This window comes from Erpetoichthys calabaricus, chromosome 12 (assembly GCF_900747795.2).
Source record: "Erpetoichthys calabaricus chromosome 12, fErpCal1.3, whole genome shotgun sequence".
NCBI classification, from domain to species: Eukaryota; Metazoa; Chordata; class Cladistia; order Polypteriformes; family Polypteridae; genus Erpetoichthys; species Erpetoichthys calabaricus.
This window is the reverse complement of record NC_041405.2, coordinates 108,077,643-108,090,503: the sequence shown is the minus strand read 5'-3', so window position 1 is coordinate 108,090,503 and position 12,861 is coordinate 108,077,643. Positions and strand designations below refer to the sequence as shown.

Here is a 12,861-nt window from a genome sequence, read left to right as displayed (position 1 = left end):
CTATCTATCTATCTATCTATCTATCTATCTATCTATCTATCTAAAAGGAGACAAATAAAATGGGACACGGGAAGATGCAATTTATCAAACTACAGAGAAGACTTCTAAAATTTGTGGCACTATTTCACTTCTACATACTGTATGAAGCAGAAAGCAGACATAACATTTTGAGAAATGAAATCTTAGCCTTGCTGATCTGTTAGATTTAGATTTCTCAAAACAATAGCATGAATAGCAATTAGATTCATAAAGATAGGTTAAAGATTACAATTATATGATAAACTACACAATTTGTGGCTACAAGCAGATTCATCAGTCTGGAAAAGAGCTGTGACCAATTGAACACTTACAGACAATCAAAGGAGTAAGTTAGAAAAAAAAAACAAAACAAGTATTCATATAGACAACACATTCTCAAACCAGTTTATTGAAATTCATGAATGTGAGGGTCAGAACCTACCTTAGCAGTGCTAGGTGCAAAGCAGGAAATAATCCTGCACATGGTGCCATTTCACCAGAGGGAACAAATATGCACTCACCCACATTTACAAATAACCCAGTTTAGAACTGCATAGTTTCTGTGATGCAGAAAGAAAACCTATGCAAACACCACACAGAGATCAGGATCAATGGTTCAAGTTAATACGCTATACTAAACTTTACTTACTGTGGGTTTACTTATGTTGACAAGATGATCTTCTACCGTTTTCACTTCCACCTCAGATTCTACATAAATAAATGTGAATACAAAAAATCAGTTTCCACAACAAATATAAAAATTGTCCACTACATGCCCTAAGTAGCCATAGCCATTTGTCAAAACCTACTATATACTGTAGCTTACAACTATGATAATATAAAATACTAGGGGGCTTCGCCCCCTGCTCACTTCGCTTGCCAACCCCTGTGTTTGGTTTTCTGGATACACACTTTTAAGATTTTTTTTCTTTGAATTGTTGCTATTTCATTAGTTTCACTTTTATTTCAGAACTTCTGTAAAAACAATATTTATAATCTTGCGAGTCCCAATATGCTGAATCTTTTTAATGTGGTCAGGACAGGTTTCTCTGTTTGGAATTTCAGCACAGCCAAAACGATCTATATCATCAGCAGTTAATACATTTTTTTTTACAAAGTAAAAAAGTAAGTAGAGTTCTGCATTGGACTCCTGTCTGTAAATTCGTGCTATTATCCTCTCACAGTTCCAAAAGCACATGGGGTTACCAAGGTGATACCCCAGCTTTTGTCTAGGTTTTTGTACAAGGGCTAGACAGAACGTTTTTGACTCCTGGGGTAAATGTAGCTTTTTAAATAAGCAGACAGATAGTTAGTTAGTATATATATACACTAACAAAGTAACCAATAAATGCATGTGCGGTAAACTCTGTTTTTGAAATTCTCAAGATTCTTTTTTTGTCACATGCATAGTTATACAGGACAACATGCAGTGAAATGCATCCTGATCCGCTTATCAAAAACTGTGCAAAGTTAGAAGAATATCAGTTAGATTAACAAAAAGTCATAGATTGAAAGATAACAGTACAGTAGAACATAATAAGTAAAATTATATGAATAAAGTAGAATTAAGGTGTGTTAAGTGTTAAGGTGCAATAGTGTAGTAATTATTGTGCATAACCAAAGTTAGACTGGTGCATTGTTAAATGAGGCAGTTTGTTTGTTTGCGCTACTGCAATCTTTACTTTCTTTTTTTATATTTTCTAATATTCCTACTTTCATATCCTTTAACTTTCTCCACATGTGTATAGCGCCGTTTTTTTTTTTTTTTTTTTTTTTTTGAGCCTTTATAATTTCACTGGTTTCATAGTCTCTAACCTGCTCTGCATGTGTTTAACGCCAACATTTGTAAACGTCTTTATGAAGTTCTACTTTGTCATTTTACTCATCGCCTTTTAATTTTGAGCCGTACAGTACAATACATAGAACAGAATAAATCCTCAATACAGTATAAAAATAAAAATTCTAGAAGAACGGAGTAGAATTTCACATTAGATGATATCACATAATATGATTTGGATTTGTTTTAAGTCCTGGAGTCATCATTCATCAAGCTGCCTCCCCCATTTTGCCATTCCACAAATCTGAAATAATGCTAATCCGATGAAAGGACCCCTCATTCCCACGTCCCCATTCATCAGGGATGACTTTACCTTAGGCAGGCAATCTACAATTTAAAGAGATTGTTATTTTCTTGTGAATTGTTACATATGCAATATTTTCACTTTTACTTTAAAAACTTTTGTAAAAACAATACTTGTCCTTTATTTTTGGCCACGTGCGTGGTTACATCTCTTTCTTCCCAGACGTATAATACTGCTCGTGTTGTGAAGGGTGTTGCGGCTGAACGTACGCTAAGGATATGCCTTTGGATCATTTGCTGTCTTTTTGCTGCCTCTCCTGCCTGTCTCATGTCGTTGTTTTAAGAGCTAGGAACATATGATGCTTGCCTGCCAAATGCAATCCAACAACTGCTAGCTTAGAGGTCTGTTGACTTGTTTTAAATGATGGCTCACTGCCTGGTCTCGCGTGACGCTGTAAAAGCAATTCCTGTCTTTTATTACTGGCCCCGGGCATGGTTGAATTCTTTCTTGCAGGATGTATAATGCTGCTCGCGTTCGGTTGGGGTAGCTGCTGTCGCGCTGCCCTTCGATCTTTTTAAAGCCTGTACAGCCGCTGTCCTTTTTGCTACGGCCCTGGGACAATCTCTTGGCACCAAGTCTCATGTTTACTGTCCCCGCGAGACGCACCGTGGCAAGTCTCCTTGGTCTTGCGGGTCTTTAAAATTTCTTTCGAGATTATCACGTATCGGAGCCTTGCATCTGCTTTCCATTCCAGAATTTTCTTTTATATATAGAGAGATATCATAGGTTTTGGTAATTGATAAGAGCTTTAATTAAATGCAAACAAAGTTAAAATATTTTATAAAAGGAGACTGGAAAAAGCTGGAGTAAAGTACTTGGAAAACAACTTAAAATGTAGATAGAATACTACCATTTTCAACAAAGATACAATATTACATTAGTCTTTCTCCAGTTAACATACCAAAAAAACAGATCACTAAAAAGTTATAATAGTTAACACTAAAACTGCTCCCAAAACAGTTATATAAAAAAACAGATATATAAAAATATATCCATGCCAAACTTCAGAATGACACTGGTGAATAATGTAAAACTATACTTCAAGAAACAACATGTGGAATGTATTTTTTATTAAACATTTTAATACTGTTCCTAAATTAAATACTAAAATCTAATATTTGGATTAAAAAAAACTTTTTAATTAATTTTAAAAAGAAATAATGTAAGGAGCATTAGTTACAATATAATTTCTTTAAAAATTATGAGTTCATAATCGCACCAGTACATTTTCATTTTCAGATTTTTACAAAAGTGTTTAACAAATAAATGCACCTTGATAACTGGCTTGTGTGTTTTTCCCTTGCTTGAACTTCTCCTCATTTCTCTTTCTGCACAGCTGTACTGTGAGAACCTCAGTGAGTTAATATTTACTGAAGCTGACTATTCTGTCTATGGGCCTCACAAGCTCACTTTGCATACCTTCTCCTGTTAACAGTATCCCAGGGACCTATTTAACATTTCAGGGGCTAGTGAGGAGGCTCATTGATCCACTAGATGGTGAACTACTGCTTTATAAAATTTATTATTATTATTATTATTACTTCTAAGATTTTTTTTTTTTTTTTTTTTAAATGAACAGTTTCTTCTCCCATTTGTGAAATTTGCAGTTTTTGCATTTTGGCCACAAGAGGGCAATAAGTGCACACGTATTGAAACATAACTTAAGTGAACTTTTTCAATCGGACACAAAAAAATGGTAATACTAACTAAACCAATATTACAGTGCATAAATGGTCAAGTAAAATTAAGCATTATAATCAAATTAAATAAGACTACAAAGAGATAACAAATCATGAATGATGCAGAAAATTTAAATGATTTTAGTTAAATATGAAGGGTGTAGTTTCCTTAAGCCTTTTTAATGAGGCTGCTCACTGTTCTTGATCATTGGCTGAATATGTTCGCTTACTCTGTCTGAAATAGGAAGAAGCAGTACTAAAAAAAAAAACCCTAGCTACACATTTTAGCGCAGCTAACTTGACAAATTTATTAAATTATCTGGACTGGGGAAAGATGTCTTAACTTGCATCCAAATTAAAAAAAAAAATAAATAAATAAATAAATAAAAACAGTTAAAACTCAATTTAAGCTTTCTCCAAAACATGTTCATGTTTATACATTGTACAAGCCCAAATCCAAACAAGTTGGGGCGATGTGTAAAAAGAGTTTTAATGAAAACAGAATGCAATGATTTGAAAATCTTACAAACCCATATTAAAAATATAACATAGAAAATGTTTAAACTGACAAAATGTACCATTTTAAGAAAAAACAAAGGTAATTTTGAATTTGATGGCAGCAACACATCTCAAAAAAGCTGGAACAGGGCCATGTTTACCACTGTGTAGCATCCCTTCTTTTTTAAATAGTCTGTAAAAATCTGGGAACTGAAGAGACCAGTTGCTGGACTTTTGGGAGAGGAATGTTGTCCCATTCTTGTCTGATATAGGATTCTAGCTACTCAACAGTCCTGGGTCTTTGTCATATATTTCATTTTATGATGCACCAAATGTTTTCAATTGGTGAAAGGTCTTGACTGCAGTTCATTACCCGGACTCCTATACTTTGAAGCTATGCTGTTATAATAGATGCAGTATGAGGTTTAGCATTGTCTTGCAGAAACATGCCAGGCCTTTCCTGAAAAAGATGTTGTCCGGATGGGAGCATATGCTCTAAAACCTGTATATAGCTTTCAGTATTGGTAGTGCCTTTCCAGATGTGCAAGCTGTCAATTCCATAGGCACTAATGCACCCCCATACCATCATGAACTGAGCACCGATAACAAGCTGGACGGTTCCTCTCCTCTTTATTCCAGAGGACGTGCCGTCCATGTTTTCCAAAATTAATTTCAAATTGTCTGACCACAGAACAGTTTTCCATTTTGCCCCAGTTCATTTTAAATGAGCTTTGGCCCAGTGAAGATGGCAGTGTTTCTGGATCATGTTCACCCATGACAGAATCATGCCTGTTTTTAACGCAGTGCCACCTGAGGACCTGAAGATCACCAGGATCCAATATTGATTTTTGGCCTTGCCCCTTATGCACAGAGCTTTCTCCAGATTCTCAGCATCTTTTGATGATATTATGTACTTTAGATCAGTGGTCCCCAACCTTTTTGACAGCAAGGACCACTTTATTAGATGCAAATTTTTCCACGGACCGGTTTTGGGGTCAGGTTTATACACAGTTTACATAACATTTCTATTATTATTAAGTTTATTAAGCAGTTCGCATACGTTTGCAACCCAAGATTTTTCTTCTTTTTTTGCATATAACAAAGACATATGCTTTGCATTTACCATTCCTACAGATTGCACATCACAAACATTAACACTGCTATCTTTTTTTTCGTGTCTGCCGTTTCTATAGGAGGGTGACAATGAGTTAAATTCCAATGGAAGTTTTTCAAATGTTGACAAGCAATAAGCAAAAGGTATCACTGAAAATCACAGAAAACAAAAACAGCAAAAAAAAAAAAAAAAAAAAATACGAGGAAAGTTCGAAGAAAGATTTTTTTTTTAACAATGTTCCTGTTTGGGGATCGTTGTGCAAACGTGCACAACTGAGCTGCGACCACAGATCTAACTGCTCTGTGGATGATTCGTTCAAGCATTTCAAGGTTTTCTTCGTTGTAATGAAAGCATCTGCTGAATGTACTTCGTAGCCTAGTAACGCGATTTCTATAGACTCGTGTCATATGGGGAAACTGTCGGGACCATAAAAATACTTTGTTGTAATACTCTCTCACCTTGGTCTCTCTCCTCTCTCTGCGCTGCTGCAAAGCCCCGCCCGCCAAGCGTTCTGAAAAGTCTGGGTGAGTCTCCGTTGTTAGACAGCTGCGGCCCGGTAGTGGGCCGCGGACCGGGGGTTGGGGACCCCTGCTTTAGATGATGATATTTTCAAAGTCTTCACAATTTTACATTGAGGTACATTAGTTTGAAATTGTTCCACAAGTTTGTAGATGCAGTTTTTTTGCAGATTGTTGAACATCTGCTCATCTTTACTTTTGAGAGACTCTGCATCAGATGCTCTTTTTATACTCATGCTACTGACCTGTTGCCAATAAACCTAATTAGTTGCAAAATGTTCCTGTGCAAAATGTACAAGTACTTGGGGGTCCACATTAATGACAGGTTATATTGGTCTCAGAACACAGAGGAACTATATAAGAAAGGGCAAAGCAGGCTATTTGTTCATAGGAGACTGCATACCTTTAATGCGGGTAATGATATCCTTCACATCTTTTTTAACTCTGTGATGGCCAGTGTGATTTTCTACACTGTGGTGTGTTGGGCTCCTTTATACCAACAGCAATACACCTGCACAATGCCTCTTCTGCCAAGTCATAAGTTTTCTTTTTAATTTTCTTGCTTTTTAATTATTCTGGTGTCCATAGTGTGGGTGTATATACATTTATTTATCTATCTCTTTATGTATTTATTTATTTAAACAGCTTCTGTAAAAAGCCAAATTTCCCCAGGGGACAAATAAAGTTGATTTGTTCGTTCTATCTATATCTCAGATATTATAGAAATCTATAATCAAACAAACATACACGACAGTCAAAGCCTTAACTAATTTGTCCCTCAAGATAAATCTTTAGTCACCTTTCTCACCTGAACTTTCATCTTCAGCTGGTGAGGTGCTTCTTGTTCTGCCAATGTATTTGGGTTTTATTGGCCTGGGAGGCATAGCTGTCATCAAATGTCCCTTGCCATAGCCATTCTGTCCTTCATGGTGCATCTTATATGGAGATAATGGGGGACTGCTCAGCTTGTTGCTGTTGGAAAAGCCCAGTTGCTTGTCTTTTAGCCTTTTTCGTAAATGCTCCTGCATTTTTAGGGTACGCTCATCTCTAGGAATGAGACTGCTCCTTCCAAGGGCCATCGCTTCTACAACATCGACAAAGAAAGTAATGAGATATTAAAAGTATTTTTTGACCTAAAATCTCTTTATCTAAACAAATAATTATCAGATTTAAAAACATACTGGTGGAAATTTGTACTAACTACATCTAATAAAGTATACAGATATTAGAAATACATTTATACATAAATATGATTTGCTACTGTAGCATCACCTGAATCTGAACATGTGGTGACATGCTATATATAAGAAACGGTGTTATTTTCAGAGAACTGTACCTTGAATATGGAAATGCAAGCTGCCATCCCTATCCACTCCCTGAAATCTGGCAATAAAGAGTGTACAGAGTACATACCACATGTGCATGCTATACCACACAACACTGCAGAGCAAGCTGTAATATCCCTTCCTCATGATGAAGGGGAAGATGATGATGAGGAGACAGGAATAATTCTTTGCAACTTAGAGGAGACAAGAACTTCATCATGTGGATTTAGATGCAAAAACAAACACTGCCACAAATTATGGTTTTAATATTTGCATACTTTTTGTTACTGGATGTGTTCGTTCTGTTTTAATCATATCAATAAATAAACTGTACACATTTCTTCCTGTTATTGTGTTTCCATTAAATTCAAATTGTGTTACTGTTTTTAATACCCGCTTTAAACATTTATGTACTATATTTTTTGGTAATAATTATTAAAAATAAATTTGATGAATCATTCAGTTTTTGACTGATGATGCTTTGCCAATCAATGGTGATGCATTCAGGGGAGGAGTCAAAAAAAAGAAGAACTTTATACTGCTTTATTATATATTAGATAATAAAAACCTTTGGGAAACAGTCACAAAAGTAGCAAGTACTTTACCAACTTTTAAGTTAGTTTGTGCGCTATTCACGAAGATGCACCATTTTTGAAAAACTCAGACCTTGTTAGTAGCTATCTGGTCTACGGAAATATATCATTCAAACTTCTCAGTTATGAGGAGTCATTTGTGCCCTTAAAGATTTATTAAATGACAGCTACTGATTCATAGGCTAAGGACAACATGACCAGGCTTTATTAATTCATACTGTATGTCTAATACGTTTTTCTAACGTATATATTTTGTGCATCAGATCTATGAGTAAAGGTAATCCTTCAATATACTGTTTCATGCTTACTTTCATAAAAGCATAACATGTTTATAAAAAAGTATGACTGCCAAGACTATTTTTTCTACAACTAATCTTCAATTCAAGGAAACTTTAAAGAGCTCTGAATGTAAATTCTGAAGAAAGTCAAATGGACTTTAACATGGTAAATTACAATAATGAGCTGCAGCAAGTATTAAAAAATGTTTATTTCTTGCATTGTATGAAAGAAAGAAAACTTTTGTTTGACTTCTTGTTTTAATATGAAAGCTTTACTATTTCAACACTTATTTAATATTCATTATTTTGCCTCTAGAATGCTAATACATTCACTATGCTTCTTTATTAAATTATACTGTGCAAAGAAAGTTTGAAAACAAAAATATACTTAGCAATCACAGTATTGGTTGAATACACAGACAAATTGATTCATGGTTTCCCTTTTTTACAGAGAACATGTACTGTATAGTAGGTGCCTGTCCCCATCATTACTGCTATATTCAGTATGCTACATTTTATTCTTTTGCTGTCTTTAATTTGTACCTCAGTGAAAAAAATAGGACAAAGGTCTGAAATTTGACAATAAAACAACATGTGCAAGTATGAAGTGAGAAAAAATCGCTAATAAACTAGCTTATATAATTCTTCCATTAGTACTTAGCACTTCCCCTGCCTGTCATTAATGTCTTCATATTCCTTAACAATGTCATGTTTTCTTTTTGTTTAGGAAAGAGCTTGTTATGCATGCAGTGTTAAATGTGACAAGTGTTTAAATCTGCACATTTAATAAATGGACCAAGGAGAGAAAGGCAATATAGATTAATGTATTATACACTGCTCAGAAAAATGTATATGTAGAAAACTGTTCAAATTCTATACCACATGCTACAATAAGGCACTTTAAAAAATTTTGAAATTTTGGTGCTGTCAACCAAATTAGTATTCAGATCCTTCTCTTTCTGCACACTTTGTGCTGTAGATTTTAAATGGATATATTTGCAATCTTTGCCCATCAATCTACACTTGATAACCCATAAACACAAATTGAAAACGTTTTAGAAAGGTTTACAAATTTATTAGAAATGACAAACTGAAATTTCATTCATATAAGCATACAGCCCCTTAATACAGTACTTTGGAGAAGCCGCAATTACAGCTTTGAATTTTCTTCTTCGTTAAGTCCTGGATTGGGCAGCTTATAATAACTATCCCGGCACATCCTCTCAAGTTCCATTAAATTGAATTGGAAGCATTTATAAGCTGCCATATTCAGGTCTTTACACAGATGTTCTATAGGTTTAAGTCTTGGTTTTGGCTGGGCAAATCAAGATCAGTCAGACTTGTTCTGAAGCAGTCCAGGGCTGTCTTGGCTGCTTTGAGTCATTGTCGTGCTGAAAGGTAAACCATTGCACTAGTTGTGTGCAATCTGGAGCAGGTTACCTTCTAAGGATTCTCTATATTTAGCTGCACTCATCCTTCCTCAATTCTGACCAGTCTCCCTCTCCATGTTGCTTAGAAGCACCACCACCTCATTCTACCGACACCATGGTTCACTGTAAGGATGGTATTAGGTACGTGATGAGCAATGTCTCACTGTTGCAAGACATAGTAATTACAGTCCTAAACAAAGAGATCAATTATTGTCTCATCAGACCAAAGAAGCTTTATCTTCATCCTCTCAAGAGTCCTTACAATGCCATTTGGCAAACACCTGGCAGGAGTAAGCCACTCTACTATGAATGCCCGCTTGATTAAATGCTACTGAGATAGTCACCCTCCCAACAGGTTCTCCCATCTCAACAGAGGACATCTGAAACTGAAATTGGGGTCTTGGTCACCTCTCTGAACAATGTCTTCATTGCCCCAGGTTACTCATTTTTACTGGATGGCCATCTTTAGGAAGGGTGCTGGTGGTTCCAAACTTCCTTCATTTCACAATTATTGAGGCTACTGTGCTACTGGGAACTCTCAAAGCTTTAAAAATTTGATCACAGAGGACTACAGAGAGTTCCTTGGACTACATTGTTTGGTTTTAGCCCTGGCATATAATGTGAATTGAGGAACTTTTTACTTGTATACATTGTGTGCCATTCTAAACTATTTCCAATCAGTTCAATTTGCCACTGGTGGACTCTAATCAATTTCTAGACACAGCTTAATGACAATTAAAGCAAACAGGACACTCCTGACCACAATACTGAGCAGCTCAGTAATTGGTCGGAATATTTACATATGTACACGAGAGAATTCAGTTTTTGAATTTTTTATACATTTGCAAAGATTTCAGAAAAAAATGTTTTCACATTGTCATTATGGGTTATTGAGTGTAGACTGACAGTCAAAAATGGCAAGTTTTTCTATTTATTGTATTGTAGATTTATTGTAATATGTGCAGAAAATGAAGGGGTCTGAATATGTTGAAAATCCACTGTATTTATAATATTTGGTATGTGTGCCAATGAGACAATTTCTAGAACTAGCATTAAAGATATCTTACCTTGCTCTGTGTAGATATGCTGCAAAGCAGGCTGGTGCATAAAATGATAGGGCAGTTCGCCATTGCCTGGTACTGCAGGATAAACATGATAATGGTGTAACATGGTGGGATGAGGATGCAGATAGTGTGTAAGATGTGGTGGTGCAGGTGTTACAGAGTGGTGGAAGTCAGCCGTGTGGGGTAGCACTATTACTTTGCGCACACCATTTTCTTCCACAACCTGGGAAGGACAAGACAGTTTCAGTAAGACATTTCTTTTAGAAAACTTCTTTTGGAAAAACTATACATAAAGTAGTTAATGAACATTCATTACGTAACATTTATATAACATTCTCAAATTTGCTTAATCCAATTCCTGGTTGCAGGATGACAGAACCCTTTCTGGCAGCATCAAGCAAGTCAGGACTTTACTCCATTATAGGGACACAATATGTGTAACAGTATAAACAGACTTTGTATATTAACAGTGTGCTTCTACATGCTCTTAACGATTACCTTTAGCAGCTAAATGCTTTTATTTTGAAGTAAATGTATGGTTTTATTAGATGAAGTGATTGCCATAACTGTTCTATATCAAGAGTTGGTGACTAGAACTAGAACACAGGGTTTATAGGTTATAGGAACCTTACTATCATAGGAACAGAGAAAAATAAAATTCTCACTTGCATATACTAATCAAAATGAAAACTCTTTTACTCTCTGGCACCATGATGAGTATAACAACCATATCTATAATCTTGCCACTGAAGCTATACCAAATATTTGAGCTTATTGCTAATAAGAAAAACCACAAAAAGTCTACCTGAGACATGTATCCTGGAGGCACAAAAATTGGAGGCATAGAACCATTTGGTGACATCATAGGGACATGTGCAGGACCTTAGAAAAAATACAGAAGAGAGACAATTTTTCAGGCTTAATTTTTTCCTAAAAATGCATTATTTAAAGAAGTACTACTTCTTTCCTGTTCCTCCATAAAGCTTTACCCATTTATCTATGTACTATGTAGTAACATTATATTATGTTTTTATGTATTTTTAGGACTACTTGTCTCTAAAGATTTATTTTTTACCAAGTTAATATACAAAGTTATATTAGTTGAAGTATACAAATCAATTTTTCTACCTACTTATCTATTAAATTTCTGCACACCAACTTCATAGTCCAAAAAGTTGGAACCTGTGTCCACCACACTAGATGCAAGGTGGGTATTAGTCCACCTAATTAATAGTGTTTGTTTTGGCATTTATTTGCCTGGTAGTTTATTAAACATTCTCTTTACACTTCTTACAAAGATGTCAGCACAACAGAAACAGAAAAAAAAAGGTGATTCTAACTCTAAAAACTCCAGATTAAAAAAAAACGTTAACATTCCAATGTTGTCAGAATTTACCTGTACACATTTTTATTATTTCATTGGTGCAAGACTGCTTTTGTGAAAAACAACTTTCCCAAACACAGCAGGCTATTAGCTATTCTGACAGCTAATACGTTCAAATAACTTGTTCTGACAGAGACAATGAACTAGTGCTGTGAGTACACACATAGATGGTACATAGGTAAGTGGCACACTAGAACCCACCACTGAGAACACTTTACCCTTTCTTCCAAACAGGAGTAGAATTGGGTCATAGTATCCAATGAATATTCAGTAATAGTAAATAATCAAAACTATCAGATTCTCATAATTATAAGAAAGTAAATCAAAATTATAAGATAGTTTGTCATAATTATAATACAGTAAGTCAGAATTCAGTTAGTAAGTCATCATTTTGAAGCAGCAAAACAAAATTATGAGATACTAAGCTATAACAATAAGCCAGTATGTCATAATTATGACAGAATAAGCTGAAATTGAGAAACATCGTGATTATGATGTATTAAGAAAAAATTGCTGTACTCTGATTTTTCCCTGTATCTTGTTGTGTGGTGGGTGCGGCAATACGCTATCAGCACATGCTTCCCAACCTCAGAGAAAATGGTCTCTTCCATAAGTGGCAGCCTTAGTAAAAGAAAGAAACTAATAATTTGTTTACTTGAACTAGTATAAAATACCCAAAAGAAGCTTAAGATTACCAAAATGTTTTCCACAGCCTGACTAAAATACTAAAATAACACTATCAGTAAAGTACTCCAACATAAACATACAAAAAAACATTTGTTGTATATTACAAATGTGGCTGCTTTGCCAAGAAGAATG

At 35.2% G+C, this 12,861-nt stretch overlaps 1 protein-coding gene across 1 annotated transcript in view; it reads right to left on the bottom strand.

Moving 5' to 3' along the window:
- LOC114662485 (fibronectin type-III domain-containing protein 3a-like) overlaps window positions 1-12,861 on the bottom strand; it is a 142,447-nt gene that overhangs the window by 52,590 nt on the left and 76,996 nt on the right. The window contains exons 4-7 of the mRNA XM_028815976.2: window positions 11,464-11,540; window positions 10,662-10,881; window positions 6,777-7,052; window positions 668-726 (exon numbers count right to left, since the gene is read on the bottom strand). Of these exons, the coding sequence (XP_028671809.2) occupies window positions 668-726; window positions 6,777-7,052; window positions 10,662-10,881; window positions 11,464-11,540 (632 nt within the window). The remainder of the gene's footprint in view (window positions 1-667; window positions 727-6,776; window positions 7,053-10,661; window positions 10,882-11,463; window positions 11,541-12,861) is intronic.